At 37.3% G+C, this 22554-nt stretch overlaps 1 protein-coding gene across 15 annotated transcripts in view; it reads right to left on the bottom strand.

Annotated features, from left to right (window-relative positions):
- LOC116098755 (putative RNA-binding protein Luc7-like 2) overlaps positions 1-22554 on the bottom strand; it is a 55712-nt gene that overhangs the window by 17092 nt on the left and 16066 nt on the right. For 5 of the 15 annotated variants that reach the window (XM_031381592.1, XM_031381586.1, XM_031381589.1 and 2 more), the window contains 5 exons: positions 21767-21837; positions 20091-20185; positions 8249-8347; positions 4314-4424; positions 2495-2638 (listed from right to left, as the gene is read on the bottom strand). In XM_031381592.1, coding sequence (XP_031237452.1) covers positions 2495-2638; positions 4314-4424; positions 8249-8347; positions 20091-20185; positions 21767-21824 — 507 coding nt within the window. In that variant the 5' untranslated portion in view covers positions 21825-21837. The other 10 variants (XM_031381587.1, XM_031381594.1, XM_031381593.1 and 7 more) reach the window with 6 other exon arrangements.

The raw sequence follows: 22554 nt of genomic DNA, 5'->3' as shown, positions 1-22554 counted from the left end.
AGGACATTTTTTCCCCAAAGATTTAATTTATTATATGTAAGTATACTGTTAATTGTCTTCAGACACTTTTTCGTCTCATACTAGCCCTGCTCGCTTACTTGCTGTAGGCTGTCTATTCTGTAGGTGTCTTCAGACACCCCAGAATAGGGCATCAGATCTCATTACAGATGGTTGTAAGCCATCATGTGGCTGCTGGGATTTGAACTCACAACTCACGACTGGAAGAGCAGTTGGTGCTCTTAACAACTGAGCCATCTCTCCAGCCTGAGGACATTTTTTAAAAGTGTATTTTAAGCATGAGAATTAAGATAGTGACAATAAAGGAACAATATATAATCAAGTGTGGGTACTGACTTTACCAGACACCTATATCTCACTGTCATCATAATCAAAACAGAATTTTGAAAAGTTTTAAAACTATTATCTTCAAAGAAAATTAAATGGTCTAAGGGATACCTGATGAGTTTACAACTGATAAGATCACAAAAACAACAGAATGCTAGATGTATTTTTGAGACAAGGCTCTCTGTATAGCCTTGGCTATCTTGGAACTCACTCTCTAGACCAGGATGGCCTCCAACTCAGAGGTCCGTCTGCCTCTGCCTCCCAAGTGCTGGATTTAAAGGCATGTGCCATCACCACCAAGCAAAACTATTATTTTTAGAAAGGTCTGAAATCAATCCAAGCAGCTATTTCACAAGAGTAGAATATAAATTATAGAACAAAGAAAGAAGAAAGATATGAACAGAAACCAAAGATGAGAAGAGAAAAATAAAGTCAAAAGATCAGTTCTCTGAATAGGAAAATAAAGCTGGTAAGCATCCAGCTAGTCAAATCAGCAGAAAGCCTGCTAGTGCAGGCCAGAGGTGGAGTATTTATCATCATCACCAAAGAAGGGAGGGGAAAGCTCCCAAATGAGAACAGACTTTAACAAGCAGCAGTTTAGGGCTGGAGAGATGGCTCAGAGATTAAGAGCACAGCTGCTCTTCCAGAGGACCCGATTCAAATCACAACACCCACATGGCAGCTCACAATTGTCTATAAGTCCAACATCTGACACTCTAACATAGACATACATGTAGGAAAAGCACCAATGAATAGAAAACAAAGGTAAATAATACATTTTTTAAAAAGCAGTTTATGAATAATTTTATGTTAATAAGCAAAACAGAAATTCCATGAGACAAAACTTCCAAGGTGACTTAAAAATAAAAAGAAATTTTAAAAAATTGAATTCTGTATAATTACTTAAGAATGTAAACTTATTTTTTAGGCTATTCATTTTAAGATATTATTTCACTCTGTAGCCCAGGTTGACCATGAACTAAGTGGTCATCCCACCTCAGCTTTCTGAGTGCTGTGACTCTAATAATTGAGTCTGGTCAGAATTTACCTTTTAACTAAACTTTTCCATAAAGCAAAAACAAAAAAAACCCTAAGCTTCACTCTTGAATGGCTTCTGGTACAGCCTAACAAGCAATTAAGTGAGAAAAATATTGAGTATATCATATCAGTTTTAGAAACAATAAAAAATTTATAAACTAGTTTTATAAATTGGCACCATACCAAGCCAAAACCAAGTTTTGGACAAGTCAGAATGGGTGGGAGAAAAAGAACACTGGTGTTTGGGAGGCCGAGGCAGGGAGATCACAAGCTCAAGGCAAGACTAAGAAACTTCTAAGGCCCTGTTCCATCTCAAAGAGAAACTGAAAAGGTGGAAGTACATGCCTTTAATCCCAGCACTTTTGAGGCACAGGCAGACAAATCTGAGTGTGAGACCAGCCTACAGAGTTCCAGTACGACCAGACTAGGGGTGCACAGAAAAACATGGCAGCATGTGGGCATAAATGACTCTAAAGAGGTATCTGGATACCCAGGTAGCAGGAAGAGCAACAAAGGTAACCACGTGAGCATAACTTGAGCATTTGAGACCTCAAAGCCCATCCACAGTGACACAAATCTTCAAACAAAACCATACCTACTCCATCAAGGCCACACCTCCTAATAGTACCACTCCCTATCTTTTAAACTAACACAAGAGGGTATACCAACTAAAACAATTTGTTTACATAAGATTACTGACTTGTGCCATAAAACAGCATACTGTACTGCTACAGTAAGTAAAATCACTCTGGACAAGAGTAGGTAGCATAGTGTATATAGGTATGTTTCTTTTATGTGGGTAAATAGTTTAATTACACTTATGAGTTATAAATTTCAATATAGCAATGCTTCCAATTGTCTAAAAAAAATACTCTGAAACAGAACTCAACAGTATAACAGCAACTGCTAAAGTATTTCTAAAGTGATTTAATTTCCTTTAATAAAATTTTTAATAATTGAGTGAAATATATATATATTCTCTAAGAAGTATAGACATTAACCTTTTACCACTATTAAGAATATACCTCTTTCCAGGATAACTGGGTCTCATAATAAGACATTATTTCAAAACAAACAAACTGAAAATCAAAAGAGAAAAAAGAAATTTTACCTCTGCTTCTCTTTTCTTTGCCCGTGCTTTCTCTACTTCATCCATGACTTTCTGAGATTCTTCCACATTTCCTTCAGCTCCTAGTTGTTCCACTTTGGCCAACAACTTGCCTATTTCCTCATTTAACTCATGAACACGCTCTGCCTAGAAAAATAACAATAAAAGATCATACCTGAAAAATAGAATGAGGACTGGAGAGATGGCTCAGCAGTTAAGATTACAGGCTCTTCTTCCGGAGAACCTGATTTCAATTCCTAGCACCCACACTATAACTAAGAACCCTCGGCAATTCCAGTTCCCGAAGATCCAAAGCCCTATTTCGGCCTTCAGAGGCACTAGGACCACATGGGATACACAAAAGGCAAAATGCACATACACATAAAACAGTAAAATTTAAAACAAACAAACAAAGGAGCATACACAAGTTTCAGAAACTCGTAAAAGAACCATTTATTAAGACTAGAGTCTTGCTACAGACCAAAAAGGACTCCATTCCCAATCATCCTTCCTGTGCTTCCCAAACACAATTTTAAATCACCACAATTGGAAATGAAAGTTTTAAAGTAATAGAAACATCCAATTTTTTTTTTAAGACTATGGTTTTTACCTTAGGCATTTTTTAAGATTTGTTTTTATTTATTTACTTTTGTTTATTTTCTATAGGAGTATTCTGCTGCATGTACACCTGCGTGCCAGAAGAGGGCATCAGATACCCTTTTGTTGTAGTCGTGAACTACAATAAAAGTGCTGGGAATGGGATTCAGGTCCATCTCTCCAGACCCCGGAAATACCAACTTTTACAAACTAGTGGGCCACTAATAGTTATCCCCAATCTAAGACATTTCTTTCCTCGAAGATAATGGCATGTACATGGCTCAAGGCATGCATGTGCTGTATATACATACATAAAAGTAAAACAGTCAAGCACATAAAAATAAGTCTTGTTGGGCATTGGTGGCATATGCCTCTGGGAGGCAGAGGCAGGTGGAACTCTGTGAATTCAAGGCTAGCCTGGTTTACACACTGTGTTCCATGACAATCAAGGCTAGAGATCCTGCCTCCAAAAGCCAAAAGGGGTCAACAAAAGGCTTAAAAATCTTTTTTAAGATGATAGAACTATACATGCATGCAAATGAATAAATACATGCATGACTGACAAATCCTGAGTTAATATATAATTATCAATGTTACTTTGTTATATTCTTGTTATATTAGTTGTTAGCATTTAAGTAGATAAAAACAATTCTATAGATTACTTATCATTAATCAAAAAGTTGGACTGAGCCTGGCCTAGAGGCACATTCCTTTATTGATCTTAGCACCCATAGGCAAAGAGGCAGGTAGATTTCTCTGAGTTCAAGACCAATCTGGTCTATAAAGTATGTTCTAAGCTAGCCAGGGTTACACACAGTGAAACTCTGTCTTAAAAACACCAAAAAGAAAAAGAAGTCAGTGAATAAAACAGGTTAAAAGTATACTTTTATGTTTTTGTTTTTTTCTAGACAGGGTTTCTCTGTATAGCCCTGGCTGTCCTGGAACTCACTCTGTAGACCAGGCTGGCCTCAAACTCAGAAATCCACCTGCCTCTGCCTCCCAAGTGCTGGGATTAAAGGTATGCGCTACCACTGCCTGGCAAAAGTATACTTTATAATCCCAACACTTGGGAGGCAGAGGCAGACCTCTTATGAGTCTAAATCCATTATGGTCTACAAAGTGAGCACCAGAACAGACAGGGATAAAGAGTTCCCTATCTCAGAAAATAACAATAAAACCAAATAAAACAAAAAATCCTGATACTTTGAACTAACGAAATTCTTACCTTTGCAGCCACTTCAGCACTTATCTCTTCTTGAGTTTCTGCTAATCTTTTCTTAGATACTTCTGTTCTTCTATCACAATCTGCAATGAATGACTGCAGATGATCCATGGCCTAGAAAATTTAATATAAAACAATTACTGCCACAAATGAATTTTATCCTTAACAATCTGTACAAAAAGCGGGGCAGTGGTGGCGCACGCCTTTAATCCCAGCACTTGGGAGGCAGAGGCAGGCGGATTTCTGAGTTCGAGGCCAGCCTGGTCTACAAAGTGAGTTCCAGGACAGCCAGGGCTATACAGAGAAACCCTGTCTCAAAAAAAACAAAACAACAAAAAAAAGTTTCATTCTTATGGTATCATAGAAAAAAAAACAAAAGTCAAAGAATAACAATTTAGAATTATACTCCAAACACTTGGGAGGCTGAAAAAGAATGGCAAACTGAAGAGCAGCTTGAATGACATGTGTCAAGTCAACCCAAGCAACTAAGAAAATGTCTCAAACAAGCCAAGATGGCTTGATTGCTACTAAGCCTAAAGACTTAAGTTCTATCTCCAGGATACATAGGAAAGAAACAATTCCTGCAAGCTAATCATTGACCACAGACAGACAGACAGATAGACAGACAGACACACACACAACATGGAAGACTACTATAATGCCAATAAGTTTTATTTCTGGGGCTGACAAGATGGCTCAGTGGGTAAGAGCACTGACTGCTCTTTCGAAGGTCCTGAGTTCGGATCCCAGCAACCACATGTTGGCTCACAACCACCTGTAATGAGATCTGGCGCCCTCTTCTGGTGGGTCTGAAGACAGTGACAGTGAATTACGCCATAGTGAGAGGGGCCAGAAGATAAATCTTAAAAAAAAAAAAAAAAAGAGACTTTGGAAATTTAGAAATATTTTTTAAAAAAGATATATTTCTGTATATTTAGGTAATTGTTTGTATCTTGTGGTTTTTGAATTATTATAATAAAGAGGAAATATGCCATTAACCAATTTAACAATGCCCAGATCAGGAAAAAATGCAAATGAATGAGGTATATCTGGTTTTATAATTAAATAATAGTTTATTTAAAAGTAAATGTTAAAGCTAGGCATGATGGCACACACCTTTAATCTCAGCCCTTGAGAGGCAAAGGCAGGCAGATCTCTTGAGTTCATGGCCAACCTAGTCTATATAGCTAGTTCTAGAACAGCCAGAGTTACACAGAGAAATTCTCTCTCCAAAAATCAGAAGGGGAAAAAAAGGGAAGTTTAAAAACAAATTTTCAACGGCAGTGGTTTGAATGAGATACCCATCATATATGCAAGCACTTGAAGACTTGGACCATGGGTGATAGCCTTCTTTAAGATTAAGAGGTATACCCTTAATGAAAAAAAGCATGCCACTAGGTCAGGCTTTGAGGTTTCAAAAGCCATTACCAGTTTGTTCTATCACTTGCTTGCCAGGCATCCCTGTCATGAAGTGAATAAACTATTATTCCTCTGGAACTTTACATCCAAATAAGTTACTTTGGTCCTGGTGGTTTTATCATAGCAATAGCAAAGTACTAGTACGTACATCAGCTGAAAATAGAAGTTTATTGTACACACACCGAACTTAAAAATAAGACAAGAAATTCCACAAAATCAAATCACAAAACAAATCTACTTTCATTTCCTTATATAAAGTCAAAGATAGCATCCTAAAGCAGTAAAAATAACAATGAACTTATCAAGAAATATTATTGGTTCTATGAAGTAGCTATTTTGGCTGCCTGTTTTTTTATAGCAAAATAAATCCAAGATGTATAAAGGATTTAAAACAAGCCCCTCACAGGGCTAGAAATATAGCTCAACACTTGCTTTTCTTGTAAAACACCTGTGTTTGGTTTGAAGCATCCACATGCAGCTCACAATCACCTGTAACTACCAGGGCATTTGATGCTTCCTGGGTACCAGATATGCACCTGATGAACATATACTCAAAGATACACATACGAGTGCAAAATGGTCAAACAAACAAATATACAAAAAAAATCCAAAAACTGGAAATAAAAACATACAAGAGGAAACCATAGGTGAGAACTATTTTTAGGTCAAAATTGAAGAGATTTTTCAAAATGAAAAATAAGTATTATAAGCACTGATTAGACAGTATAAATAAAAATTCTATCTGAAGACAAAGGCATCCAAAGAAAAATAAGATAGGAAAGTATATTTACACTATACACTAGAAAAGGAGCCAGCTTTCAACTTTCAAAATTTATAAAAAGTTATATACGTCAACTAGAAAGCTGATAACACTCATGTTTAGCAAAGCTGGAAAACACATGCACTATACATGATGTCAAATACAATCAGCACATTCACCTTCATGCATAAAAATGCAAAATTAAAACCCTTACACTCATACTCTCCTGCTGTCAGCAGTGCTTTAAAAAAGTCTTGACAACACTGTGCAGCACATAAGGGGAAAATCCTTGTAATGCCCAGACAGTATTAAATGCACTTCTATAGATGGTTTTCATTTCCATTAACAAAAGTTTTTAGATAAGAGTAGGACCTATTTATTGCAGGCTTCAACTAAATAAAATTACCTAATTTCACTAATAAAGAGCAGAAGATTTATATTGACCACTATGCATTATGTACATGTATTTCAAAAAAAATGTTTAAAGTTTAAGGAGATATGTTCTGTAAACCATATTGTGTAATTTAATTTCTCTGTTTAAGGTATTAATTTCATATATATATAAAAGCTTTGCCTGCATATATTTATGTGTATACACAGTGTATACAGACATCAGAAGAGGGCATCAGATCTCCTAGAACTAAAATTATACTTATGAGCCAAAATGAGTGCTCTTAACCACTAAGCCATCTCTTCAGCCCCATGTTTCTCTATCTTTATACAAGAAATCTTTCTTTTCCTTTTGTCTTCTTCCTCCTCCTCCTCCTCTTTTTTTGTTTTGCTTTGAGATAGGGATTCTTTGTGTAGCCTTGGTTATCTGGACCTCATTGTTCTATAGACCAGGCTGCCCTTGAACTAAAGATTTACCTGCCTCTGTCTCCCTCGTGCTAGGATTAAAGGTGTTCCCCCACAACCACACAGCAAGAAAGTCTTCTATAAAAAGAATGATATTAAGTCACTTTGTAACTCGTGATACCTAAACGGCATTTTCCATTTCTTTTTTTATTTTACAATAAAAGCATGGTACTCAGGGGCTGGGGGTGGGGTGGGGGGATGGGCGGGCATGTGGAGCATGCCTTTTAATCCCAGAACTTGGGAGGCAGAGGCAAGTGTATCTCTGAATACAAAGCCAGCTACAGACCAGGACAATCAGAATTTAAAAATCCTGTCTTGAAAAACCATTGGGGGTAGGGGTGAGGGTGGGGGTGCGCACCAGGCAGTGGTTGGTGGCACAGTCCTTTAATTCCAGCACTTGGGAGGCAAAGGCAGCTGGATCTCCAAGTTCAAGACCTGCCTGTTCTACAGAGCGACCACCAGGACAACCAGAGCTGCACAGAGACCTAGGGGAGGAATGGAGAGTGTGTGCGTGTATGTGTGTGTGTGTGTGTGTGTGTGTGCGTGTGTGCGCGCACATACGAAGACCAACATGGTCCAGAGGCTGCAGGATAGTCTGGAGATAAGTGCTTGCCACTATGAGTTAAGACTTTTATACATTTTCATAAATATTCAATCTCATATATTGAAAATTGTGAGTTAGGGCTAGATCAGTGATAAAGTACTTGTCTACTCTGTCTGTATAAGGCTTTAGGTTTCATCTCAGTACTACACACTGGGGTAGTGTGGGTATATATTATCTATGTACTAACCTTCATACAATCACAAAGTTATATTCCTAAGTATTTCCTACTGAGAGACACTAGTTTACGTTCAAAATATTTTACTGCAAGAAACGATGTAACAGGAAAGCAAAACCACATACGTCAAGTTCAAAGAAAAAGTCTTGTTCTTTGGATGCAATTTCATAATCTGCTCTTAAAGCCAGGTCATGGACTTTCAAGCATTCTCCAAGATCCATTCTCTAGGAAAGAAAATAAAGGCAATATATTAGAAACACGTATTTTAAAATTCATCACTATCAGCCAAGCAGTGGTGGCGCATGCCTTTAATCCCGGCACTTGGGAGGCAGAGGCAAGCAGATTTCTGAGTTCAAGGCCAGCCTGGTCTACTGAGTGAGTTCCAGGACAGCCAGGGCTACACAGAGAAACCCGGTCTCGAAAAATCAGGAAAATAAAATTTTTTCACCATTATCACAGTTCTCTTCAGAATATATACTAAGTGATATAAATAATATGTACAGTGAGTGTGCTTCTCCATTTAATAGACCTTCAAAATAGAAAATTTCAGACAATTAGAGCTGAGGAGGTAAATTGGTTGCTGAGTGCTTATCTGGCATACAGAAAGTCCTGGGTTCAATCTCTAGCTCTCCATAAACTCAATATGGTAGTACAGACCTATACTACCAGCGCTGTGTAGTTAGAAGTAAGAAGATTGGAAATTGAAGGCCAGATAGATAGCAAGTTCAAAATCAGCCTGGGCTTACAAGAAAATCTCAGAGGAAAAACGCAAGCCAAAAAAGGGAGAGAGGGAATGAAAACTATGATTCTTTTTGGAATGAGGCAGGCTTTCTTGTTTTATTACATTTTATTTTGTTTGTTCACATGCACAGACACTTGCCATGATGTAAATATGGAGGACAGAGACCAACATGTTGGAACTGGTAGTCTCCTACCAATCCTGGGGATTTAAACTCAGGCTGTCACTGAGCCATCTCATCAGCCCAGAAAAATGTTTCTCATGAGGATGCATTTAAAATGAATCTAATGAGTGGTAAACAACGCAGGTATGGCAGCAAATTCTGTAACCCTAGCATCTCAAGAGTCTCAGGCTGGGGCTAAAGAGATGGCTCAGTGGGACTAAGAATACTGGGTGTTCTTCACAGGACTTGGTTCCATTTTCAGCACCTACATGGCAGCTAACAAGATCTGCAAGTACAGTTACAGGGGATGTGACACCCTCTTTTTGCTATGACACCCTGATCCAGCACCAGGCACGCATGTGGTACACAGATATACATGCAGATAAAATACTCACAAAAAAAAAATGAATGGGCTGGTGAAATGGCTCAGCGGGTAAGAACATTGACGGCTCTTTCAAAGGTCGAGAGTTCAAATTCCAGCAACCACATGGTGGCTCACAACCACCCATAATGAGATCTGACACCCTCTTCTGGTGCGTCTGAAGACAGCTACAGTGTACTTATTTACAGTAATAAATAAATTTTTTGGGCCAGAGCAAGCAGGGACTGAGCGAGTGGGGGTGAGCGGGGTTGACCGGAACAGGCAGAAGTCCTAAAGTCAATTCCCAACAACCAGCTGAAGGCTCACCAATATCTGTATAGCTACAGTGTGTACTCATATACATAAAATAAATAAATCTTTTTTAAAAAAAAGAAAAATGAATCTTAAAAAGTCTCATGACAGACAGACAAACAAGACAAATCGGGTGGTGAGGGAAGGAGGGAGGAAAGAGGCAGGGGTGGAGGAAGCAGAATTGTAGCAGTATTACAAACATATTTAATGGAACACTCCTGCAATCATAGCACTGGAAACACTGAGACACGAAGATTGCAAGTTAGAGGCCAGTAATCAATCAGTGTCTCCCTCCTACCTCCAAAGAAAAACAAAAACCAGCTAACAAAACAAAGAAATTTCTACAGGAAACAGTATTAGAGTATCTTCTACAGCAATCTGAGCCTTACTTGTATATCTAGAAGATAAAATTACTCAGCCAACCTTGCTCTTTTTTTTGCCAATAACCTACATATGTATAAAACAAAATATATGAACAATCATTTTGTATAGTACCCCAAACTAGAGATAAGAAATCAACAAAACACTCCTTTAGCAAAAGGTTCAGAAAGAGTGCTTACACAACACAAACTTAAATTTTTCACACACCCTTGACAAGTGGAAAAGAGAGAGATGACAAAAAAACATAAAATATGTTCCTTATATGTATGTGATTTAGAAATACATTACTAAGCTAGTGGTATGATGGGCATGGTGCTCATGAAGTTCAAAGCCAGCCTAGCTACATATACAACATTAATGCAAGCACTGGCTGGGTGAAACTATCATGAAATAGGTGGGGTGGGAGGTGCATTACTATGAGACATCTGAACTCTTTTTGTAATTTTGCTTTTGTTGTTTGTTTATAGTAATAAATATTAAAAATCCCAGCTTCTTCCCCACCTTTGACCATTTATGTTCCTGGATAAAAGATGCACACAGCCTTCATATTTTCACTATGCCTTAGATAGCACAATAGCTGGGCAGCTGCCTACCCTCCATGCTGTTATGCTGAATAAGGGTTTTGGGATTTTTGAGATAAGGTTTCTGTGTAGCCCTGAATATCCTCAAACTCAAGAGTATATTAATATATGTGTATACACACACACCACTGAAACACACTAGGAACAGATCCAATTATAACTAGATGTACAGAAACGTTAAGTATTTTCCTGGGGGGATACTATACACCAAAACTGAAAACAAAATGAGTTACTGATATTAAATTAATATAATAATAATCATTGGATAAAATATAAAAGAATCTTATTATAAAATATATATAAGCAGGATATGGTGGCACACATCTTTAATCGCACCACTAAGAAGGCAGAGGCAGGAGGATCCCAGTGAGCTCAAAGACAGCCTGGTCTACATAGAGAGTTCCAGGACAGTCAAGACTACATAAGGGACCCTGTCTCAAAAAATGAATTAGCTAAAAATTATATTATACATGGTTTTTATAAACTTAAACCAACTATATGAAAATTCTCTCAAAAATATTATCAAAGCAATTTAAACAATAAAATGCTGTTTCTTAAAACACATACTAGATGCCAGGTGGTAGTAGCACATGCCTTTAATCCCAGCACTTGGGAAGCAAAAGCAGGTAGATCTTTGAGTTCAAAGCCAAACTGATCTACAGAAGTTCCAGGACAGTCAAGGATACACAGAAACCCTGTCTTGAAAAAGCAAAAAACAAGACAATAAGAAATTCACACATAGCCGGGCGGTGGTGGCGCACGCCTTTAATCCCAGCTCTTGGGAGGCAGAGGCAGGTGGATTTCTGAGTTCGAGGTTAGCCTGGTCTACAGAGTGAGTTCCAGGACAGCCAAAGCTACACAGAGAAACCCTGTCTCAAAAAAACAAAAAACAAACAAACAAAAAAAAAATTCACACACTTGTAAATGGAGAAAAAACATGGATATTATAATATATATATATACATATATATATATATATATGTATATAGAGAGAGAGAGAAAGGGGAGGGGGGGACATTGAACCAAATCCAAAAAAGAAAAGTCTCCATTTATCTCTTATCAACCTCCTGATCCTGAAAAACTCACTTAATTTCTCTTTCTTTTCTCAAGTACTTCCTGATTGTTATATGAATCAAGTAAGATGTTTATGAAGACACTTTGAAGATAACAATGTAGTTACTTGTGTATACTGACTAAACTGAGTTGATAACTTCAATTGAGACAGCTTTGGTCACTGTTATACTCCTTAGGCCTATATCAGGAGCCACCACTCCTTGTGCTCAGATCCCTGTCATGCAGTATTATCACTCAGCAAATGTTGAAGAACAAAGAAGATGTTTTCTTCATTCATAACTTTCCAGTGCTTATATTTTCAAAGCAACTCATAAAAGGTTATTTCTGTCAAGTATCAGTAAGTATGAGGTATATGTTCAGGAAAAGTAAAGCCAAGTTACACACACTAAAGACTAATAGGCAATATATTCAGCACATGTTTTGAAAGAATAAATTATATCCTATTTGGAGAACAAAGAATGACATAACTAGAACCAAATTACTTCCTAAGAGAAGATTGTGGGAAGTGGTTTATATATTCAAAAAACATAAACATTAACATAGTAGGATGGATTGAGAAGAAAAAAGGAGAATAAGTAGAAGAGAATATAAAGACATTACTACAACCCAGAATTAATACCACAACCATCATCAATGGATAGTTGTAGTTGCTCAAGCCAGTAGAATTTGCTGAAGACGGGATGATCATAATTAAATTCAAGGCCATCCTGGGCTACTTATGAGCTGGTAGAGTTTGCTAAGTTATTAAGATTAAGAACACTTGTTCTTGGGGCTGGAGAAATGGCTCAGCGGTTACAAATACTGACTGTTCTTCCTGAGGTCCTGAGCTCAATTCCCAGCAACCACATGGTGGCTCACAACCATCTGTAATGGGATCTGATGTCCTCTTCTGGTGTGTCTGAAGACAGCTACAGTGTACTCATATACATTAAATAAATAAAATCTTTAAAAAAAAAAAAAAAAAAAAAAAAAAAAAAAAGAACACTGTTCTTGCAAAGGGCTCAGGTTTGACTCCCAGTACCTACATGAAAGTTCATCTCCTTGGGCATCAGGCATACACAAGGTACAAAACGCTCCTAGTCACAAAGTAATGACAAATGTAAATTAAGTAAATAAAAATAGAGTTAAGAAGTACAACAGTCCAATTATAAAAGGAAAGAGAATGGAGGCACCCAGAGTGCTAAGGAAAGGTAAAAGCAGATGGGAATACCACATATGTCTAAGTTCTTTACACTTTCATTAATTTAAATATTTAAGTTATCTTCTTGTATTTTCTTACACAAATTCTAAAAATCCAAAAGAAAGAATGAGAGACACTCAAATGCGGATAATGATAATTTAGGTAAAGTACAAACAGCAAGTAATCTAAAAGTAGGTAACTCTCAGAACAAAGTGACACTGGACTACAGGTTTACCATGCATAGCTTTCCACCTACCACTGTTAGACAGCAGTATTTTTTAAAGCACAAACCACAAACATCTTGCCCTTGTATTTTGAACCTTCAGTCCCTTTGTTGTATTTGTAAAATTACTTACCATCCAAATGTAATGCTTGCTTCGAAACTCAGCTTAAAAATTAGAGAAACCTTACATGACATGCAAAGAGGAGAGCTTTAAAATAACAAGAGGTGAGTATGAATTTCGATGACACTACTACTGCTTAAAATAAGGACTTTTCCCTATAAAGTCCAATCCTAACATTCAAAATTAACTTTTTTTAAAAAGATTTATTTATTTTATGTATATGAGTACACACTGTAGCTGTATAAATGGTTGTGAGCCTTCATGTGGTTGTTGGGTATTGAATTTAGGACCTCTGCTCACTCCAGTCAACCCCACTCGCTCAGTCCCTGCTCGCTCTGGCCCAAAGATTTATTTATTATTATACATAAGTACATTGTAGCTGTCTTCAGACACACCAGAAGAGGGCGTCAGATCTCATTATGGGTGCTTGTGAGCCACCATGTGGTTGCTGGGATTTGAACTCAGGACCTTCAGAAGAGCAGTCAGTGCTCTTACCCACTGAGCCATCTCACCAGCCCTAACTTTTTTTTTTTTAAAGATCTATTTTATTTATTTTATGTGTATGAGTACACTGTAGCTGCACAGATGGCCGTGAGCCATCACGTGTGTGTGGCTGCTGGGAAGTGAACTCAGGACCTCTGCTGGCCCCACTTGATCCGGCCCCTCGCTCCGGTGTAATTCACTGTATCTGTCTTCAGACATACCAGAAGAAGTCGTCAGATCTCATTACGGGTGATTGTGAGCCACCATGTGGTTGCTGGGATCCGAACTCAGGACCTTCAGAAGAACAGTCAGTGCTCTTAACCGCTGAGCCATCTCACCAGCCCTCAAAATTAACTTTATGTAGTTTTTCTTAAAGACTATTTTTATTCTTTGACAATCTTATGCATATATGCAATTTATCTTGATCACATCCAACCCCAATTCTCCTTCTACTCCCTTCATATTTCCAGAACTTCCCTTCCCTCCTTCCAATTGCATGTGCATGGGTATGGGGCCATCCACCTAAGCAAGGTGAACTTAACAACAAATTACTAATGTTAAAAAAGTATTATCTGTTTAAAAAAAATAAAAGGGTATCCTTGAAGGGGAGCACTAACAGCACTCCTGTTTTTCTAACCCTTCACAATTTACTTTCACGTTTGTTTATAAGACAGAGTCTCATTATATAGTCCAAACTGGCCTTAAACTCAAAATCCTCTTATCTCAACCTCCCAAGTGCTGGCAGTACTGGCAAGGCTGTACAATTATGCTTACATCTTAGCATCTTAGTTTTTAAATATTTATTACTTATTTTCTTAGAGACAGGGTCACTCTACATGGGCCTGGCTGCCTTGCAATTTACTCTGTAGACCACCATGACGTTAAACTCACAGAGATCTGTCTGCCTCTGCCTCCTCCCAAGAGCTGGAATTAAAGATGTATGTGTCACCTTCGCTTACAGATCTTAGCATTTTAAGATCTGTATCTAGTTATAGTTTTGTATCTGACCAAAGAAATGCAAAGGTAGCTTGAAAAGACTAAGGTTCATCTTAACTCTCAAAGATTACCTTGACTAGAAAAAGACTACACATGCCTATTCAAGTAGTACAGAGAACAGGTATCATAGTGGGATTCAGAAGCTAAACTACTATGCTAAGGCAATCATGTATAAGCTTGACAAGTTACAAATTCATAGACAGTGGCTATTCTAAGTAGAGGAAAAAAGATGAAAAACAAGAAACATACTATGAAAGAAAAGTAATGATAAAAATAAGTCTACTGAATTATTCAGGTGACAGGTAGGGAGGATTTGTTTTACACTATATACAAAACAGGAAAAAAAAAAAAAGCACAATTTTTTGTTTTGTTTTTTGTTTTTTTCGAGACAGGGTTTCTCTGTATAGCCCTGGCTGTCCTGGAACTCACTCTGTAGACCAGGCTGGCCTCAAACTCAGAAATCCGCCTGCCTCTGCCTCCCAAGTGCTGGGATCAAAGGCCGCCACGCCCAGCAAAAGCACAAATTTTTAATGGAGAAATAATGTATGACCCTAGTGCGGTGGCTCAGAACTGTAATCCTAGCACTGCAAAGGCAAAAGCAGGAGAACTGATACAACTCTCCAGACCACCCTGTTTTGCATATCAAGTTCTAGGACAGCCAGAGCTATACAGTGAGACTCTTAAAACAAACAATAATACTAAAATTTTTAACATTCCAATTATACAATTATATTGTTTTATATTTGCTGGTAGGACTTCAGATACTTCCTTCCTTTTTTTTTTTTTCCCTTTTTGGGAAAGACAAGGTCTCATGGAGGCTAGGCCAAGCTCCAACTACTGATCCATCTGTCTCAACCTCCTCAGTGTTGGAATCATAAGCATATTTCACCATTCATGGCTACAGATCACATTTATAAAAATATGAGTTTTCTTTACCTTTTTTATTAAACTCTCACTAACCTGGAGCCCTTCTTATGCCCTCTCAATTTCTTCCTCTACTCAATTTCAGTATTACTAAAGTTTCATTGCTCCAACATTACTAAAATAAATATAACAAAGAATATAAAAATCCATCTCACTTTGCAAGTTTTACCACACACATTATTTGAATAAACTTATACATCCACACCTGTATTTTTCCTATATACCAAAAAAAATTTTTTTCATAAGACATTGTATTATATGGTTTTGATATTTTGTACATGCTCACTCCAGGGAATGACACTATTAAGGGTGTGGCCCTGTTGGAGTAGGTGTGTCACTGTGGGTGTGGGCTATAAGACCCTCATCCTAGTTGCCTGGAAGTCAGTATTCTGCTAGCAGCCTTCAGATGAAGATGTAGAACTCAGCTCCTCCTGCACCAGGCCTGCCTGGATGCTGCCATGTTCCTGCCTTGATGATAATGGACTGAACCTCTGAACTTGTAAACCAGCCCCAATAAAATGTTGTCCTTTATAAGACTTGCCTTGGTCATGGTGTCTATTCACAGCAGTGAAACCCTAAGACAATGGTCAAAAGGAAAAAAAATTGAAGCCCAGTCTTTTCCTGTAATCCTTTGTGCCCTGGAATTTAGTATGCAGCCCAGACTATCCCCAAACTTGCAATCCTCTGGAATACTAAAATTATAGAAATGGAGGATTGGGTGATGGAGCAATTGTTAAAAGCATTTGCTGCTCTTGAAAAATAACTGAATTCCCAGCATTGATATCAGGTGGCTCCTAACCATTTACAACTCCAGGGAATCTGATGCACTTATGTACAAATGTCCACACACTTACACATAATTAAAAAGCCTAAAAAACTATAGGAATGTGCTATTATACCCACTCAAGAGACTATAATTCTATATAGGCCAAACAAAACATTAACTTTTTTAAAGGTTATTTTTCTTTAAAACAATTTTTGTGGGGGGAACAGGTGTGACTCTGCCTACTTGTAAACCAAATGAATGTCTCCACAGTGCCTCCAGAGGCCAGAAGAAGGTGCTGGACCTCCTAGTACTAGAATTGAGAGTGTTATAAGCTGTCATGTTGGGTGCTAGGGATTGAACCCAGATCCTCTGCAAGCACAGCCAAAGCTCTTAACCACTAAGTCACCACCACTCCAGCCCCTTAAAAGTTATCTCAGTTGGGCTTGGTTGGTCAGACCAGTCATCTCAGCTGTTCTGGGAAGGACTGAAGGATTTTAAAAATAAGTTCAAGGGCAGCATGGGCCAAAGAGATCTTTTCTCAAAATAAAGATACAAAGAGGATTAGGCATGCAGCGCAGTATAGAGCACTTTTCCCTGCCTGCTTAGAAAAGGCCCTAGATTTAATGCCAGTAAGCATCCCCACGAACCCAAAGTTCTCTTAATGAGCAGAAATCATCATTTTAGTGGGCTGGCTGGGAGTGGTGGTAAATACCTTTAATCCCAACACTTGGAAAACAGAGGCAGGTGGATCAATGTCAATTTAAGGTCAGGTTGGTCTATAAAGTGAGAACATCTTTTCTACCTTCCCCCAACAAAGGATTTTATCAACTCATTCTTTTTGCATTATTATTTTTTTAAAAATATCGGAACAATGGAGATCCTCAAAGTGTTTGATGTTTGTGGCTAATCAATTATATGTATATTTGAAAGTACTTCAAGTTTTTATTAGCATGTGTTTGATTTGCTCTACAATTAAATGGTGCATCTGTAACTCTATCCCTCCCTTTCCAATCAAGAGCCTCAAAAAAAAAAAACACAGTAGTTTCCTTAGACTTTTAAGAGTTTGATTTAATAAACTCAATCTCTTAAAATGATATAAAAGTTCAGGGGAAAGTGAGAGGCTAATTCTTTTTGTTTGTTTGTTTGTTTTTGTTGTTTTGTTTGTTTGTTTATTTGTTGTTTTTCGAGACAGGGTTTTCTCTGTGTAGCCCTGGCTGTCCTGGAACTCACTCTGTAGACCAGGCTGGCCTCCAACTCAGAAATCTGCCTGCCTCTGCCTCCCAAGTGCTGGTATTAAAGGCGTGTGCCACTACCGCCTGGCTGAAATTTTTTTTTTTTTTTTTTAAATTAAGGCTTAGAGGTTCTTCAAGAATGTTTAAAAGGATGTGTGCAATTCTTGAGAGACTATTCAACGGTTAAGAGCACTTGTTCCTAGAACCTACATGTGGCTTACCTGTAACTCTAACTCCAGGGGATCCAATACCCTTTCCTGACCTCCACTGGCACCAGACTAACACATAATAGTGCACAACTTACATATGTGTAGGTAAAACACTCATAAAAAAAGTTTTAAAAGATGTGGTAGAATACAATCTGTAACCCCTGAACTTGGTGAGTGAAGAAAAGATCTATAGTTCAAGATCATCCATGGCTATTTAAACAGGTCAAAGATAGGCAATGTTATATGATATCGTGTCTCAATAATAGAAAAATAAATAGCAATGGACTCTGTCATTTTGTTGCTTTTATTTTCTAAGTTTATCAGAAGGTAATTTACTAGATAAAGTCATTTTGGTAGCTACAGAGATAATTCAGTTTGTAAAGTACTTCATTTATAAGCTCAAGACCTGATGAAGATTAGGTTATTATTGCTTGATGAAATTCCATGACCAAAAGCAACTTGGAGAGGAAAGGGTTTATTCGGCTTATGCTTCTCTGTCATTATTTATCATTGAACAAAGTCAGGACAGGAACCCAAACAGAGCAGGAGCTTGGAGGCAGGAACTGAATATAGGTCATAAAGGAGTGTTGTTTACTAGCCTGCTCTGCTTTTTTATAGAGCTCAGGACTTAGGAAGGTTTTTTTTTCCCTCAATAGAGGCTCTCTCCTTTTCACTAACCTAAGCTTGTGTCAAACTGACATAAACTAGCCTTCACACCAGGACCCATGTAAAATGCCAGATATGGACATAAAAGCATGAGGATTCCTGGGACTCACTGGGCAGCTGCTTTGGCGTTATCAGTAAGCTCCAGGCCATATGAGTGGGCTGTGCACCATCACCAAGGAGGAGGGTGTTTCTGAGGAAGACACCCAATGTTGTCTTTTGCCTTCCACATGTGCACACACACCCCAATACATACACATACAAATTACAAAAATAAAAAATTTATTTACTTTTTTTATAACACTAAATGTGAAAAATCTCTGGTGCTAGAGAGATGATCCAGCATTAAGAATACAGGCTGCTCTTCCAGTGTGTCTTAGTTTGACTCCCAGAACACATGTGACAGTTCACAACTGTCTAGAACCTCAATCCCTGAGAATCTAATACCCTCTTCTAGCCTCCCATGTACCAGGCACACAACACAGGGTACACAGATATAATGCATTCCTACACATATTATAAGCAAGCAAATAACTTAAATATGGAAAATACCAGAGTAGTCTACAGATGAGAAATTTATTATAAATTATAAATAGATTGGTACAGTAGAAAATATCTAAAAGTCATGCACACTGGTGCTTGCCTATAACCCCTACAATCAGGATTATCAACAAAATAAAATTTAAAATGAAAACACAGAAACACTAAATAGTTTATTTCCTATTAATATTTGTCTCAGTCCTAAGTCAAGTGCTGAACTTCCCACAAACTATATATTTTTTTAACTCTGTTATATTATACTTAGAACTCTTTTCAGGCTTTTGAGAAAAGGTCTCAATATGTAGCTCAAGCTGGCCTCAAACTTCAGATTCTATCTTCAGGCTGGCAAAATGCTGGAATTCTACATTTAGGCCACCACACCAGGTTTAAGACACAGTTTCAACTGTGTTTCCTACTAAAAATGAGAAAGATGCTTCCTATTGCATGTGTCTTGATACTTTTATGTTTGGGAGATATGTTTAATTTCACTTAAAAAAACAAACACTCATTTGGGCATCTGTGGTTAGGGGTACTCACTGCTTATGAAAAGTAATCTGGAAATCTTTTCTTCATTCCAGATATTTCTGGCAAATGAGAAATAAAACCAGGGTCAAGATTTATCCCCTAGCAATTCCCCATCAGCAAGTGTATCTGTGAAGGGAGTTATTCATAATTTCAATCAAAATTTAAAGTTAAAGGCTCTATGCCATTTAAAAATAAAGGATAAGGGACAGTGACCCTATGAGAACATGCCCCTGGCAAAATATTTCCTTCATCACTCTCCAGAAGAGAAGAGAAAATAAGAAAAAGCACCTGATACAGAGCCCCAACTCCAACTTCGTATGTATAAAATGCCCAAAATGCTATATATCATCCCAGTCTTTAGCCATGTACAAACAATAGTCTTGTGTACTGGGTAATCCACTGTCTTCTCTCTGTCAGTCTACAGACAGTAAAGGCTTTACCAATAACTTCATTTTTCTGGTACACATTTAATAAAACAATAAATAACCACGTACTGTTCCAGAAAGGACATCGTGGGGGCAACAGTTGAGTAGGTGGCTCTTGCATACTCTGTCATCGCTGAATTTGATTCGTTGACGAGTAGTATCTCCTGTAATATAGAAAAGTTAATAATATCCAAGGTTAGACAACTAGACATTATGTATTTTTTTAAATTCCTAGTTATTACTAGCTTTTGGTGTGTGACTATCTATATACACACACTTATAAATCAACCCAGGAGGGATTAGTTTTTATAAACCACCCTATAGAAAAACTATTTTAGACAACATGCAGTTGCAGTCTATGTACTGCAAATGTAATTCAAATAAATAGTCAAAGTGGGAAAGCAAAGCATTCTGTTAAATAACAGTACTTCAGAAAAGCATAGGATTTTAGAGCAGGAATGGACTTTATAGGTTATCAAGTCCAACTCCTTCACATTGCAGATCAGAAAAATGAGGCCCCAAGAGGTTAAGCAACTTGCACAAGACCCACCAAGAGTTTCTACTGGTATACAATGGTCTCTTCTTGACAGTAAGCACTAATTTATTTTGTAATTATTTACATTAATTGAAAAACATAAAAGTAATCTTGCAAACATTGCATACACACTGCGAATCCCCACTGAACCCCAGACGCCATTTCTTCCACTACTTTGTTCCAGTTGAAGTGTCTCCCCTTTGCTGCTGGGAGGAGTTAGAGGGTAGAATAGGTGTTTAAGAGCGTACAAACCTGGAAGAAGGACTTATACACCAGTCAAACAAAGGCACATTGCCTAAATGAAATGCTAACTTTAATACCTCCAAAGATGCCATACTTCCAAGTTTTATGTGGTCTGTACTATACTGACAAACCAGGCAAAACAAAATACATTTTGTGCTCATATTAAAAGAAAAGAAAAAAAACCCACACAACTCCTAAGCAACAGAAGTAACCAACCTGCTTTCAAATACAGCTATTTACTCAAAAGTTTAAAGAATCTAGAAAAAGGAAAGGTAACTAGAGTAACAAAATACAAATGTTAGTTACAACTTTTTGCTTAGAATTTCTGAAGAAATAAAAGAAAAACTCACAGGGTCTTTTCCTCTATGCACAATGATATGCCCTAAAAATTGTAGTTTAGCCTTAAATTGGTATCACTGTTAAAGGAAAACCTACTGATGAATAACTGAAGCGAAAACAACTGAAACAAACCAAAAGAGATTATAAAAACTTCTGCAGTTCACATGATACCTAGAGCACTCCAAACATTTCAACTAGGAAGTAATTCTTAAGTTAAGTTTTATATTTTCACACATGAATAACAAACAAACAAAAAAAAATTCCAACTTTACCCCTTTCAAGTGGTCTTATAGAGTTTAACTTAATCCAACTAAACACTGTGGGGTAAGATTTTGTTCAAATTGTTTTAACTTGGATTAATAAGATTTAAAGAACATTCTAATTTGCAACTAGGACACACACATTTTTAAGATAATATTGTTAAAATCATAGCTTCAGAGCAGTTCAACAATAGGTTTTCTGAGGCTAGTCTCTAGTAGGTTATTTGTGACACAATTTGGAATAATCCATTTAGTGTTCAAGCCTGCTACTATAATATAGGTTACTTTGATGGTCTTTTCTTCCTTTTAAACACAACTGCTTCTGTTCCACATTCATTAACACATCTGAAAAGTTAGTGATAACTCACGGCTCGGCGAATGCGGGGCCTTTCTGAAACTCCCTTGCAGATTGAAGTAGGCAGGCATAGATACATTGAACCTTTACAAATAAAACAAGGGGCCAGATTGTTCAGTTTGTATAGAATAGACTCTGCCAGCAATTTCAATACAGCACCTAGAAGTACATGTTGACTGTAAAGATTCTTGTATATAAAAACAAAAGTGAACAAAATCAGAGTGTTCATTTTTTTGTTTTGTTTGTGTTTTTTTTATTTTTGTTTTGTTTTTTTTAATACTGACTTAACAAGTATAAGCCAAAGGCCCAAGACTATAGAGCTCTAAAAGTGGCCCTTAGGCTAGGTGAGAAATATTTCTTTAAAATATGTTTCAATGAAGACTAGTAAGTGCCTCAAGCTCATATCAGAGCCAAACTATCATAAGCTCATACCAGAAAGCAAAAACTACACAAAAACTTTTCGACCATAGAAAGACTTTAAAATATGATTATGTTAAGAACTTTAAAAGTGATAAATTTTTAGGGGGTAGGGGGCACTTACAAATCTCTCATACTGGCCCTGCTACAAATTATCTAAGCTTTTTGGTAAATGAAGCAGCAGTGTCAGTTCAATTAACTACAAAACATGGCTCACGGGAATAAGGATTATATTTAAGTGAGGTCTTAGAATAAAGTTAATATTTACAAAAGTTTTAATAATCAAACATCAATGCTTAAGAAATCACATTAAATATAATAAGGTATACATGCCCTGAAGATACTATCAGATAAAGCAAGAACAATTACAAATATGTAATAGCC

The sequence above is a fragment of the Mastomys coucha genome, unplaced genomic scaffold (genome assembly GCF_008632895.1).
Source record: "Mastomys coucha isolate ucsf_1 unplaced genomic scaffold, UCSF_Mcou_1 pScaffold20, whole genome shotgun sequence".
Classification (NCBI taxonomy): Eukaryota; Metazoa; Chordata; class Mammalia; order Rodentia; family Muridae; genus Mastomys; species Mastomys coucha.
This window is presented reverse-complemented; position numbering and strand designations above follow the sequence as displayed.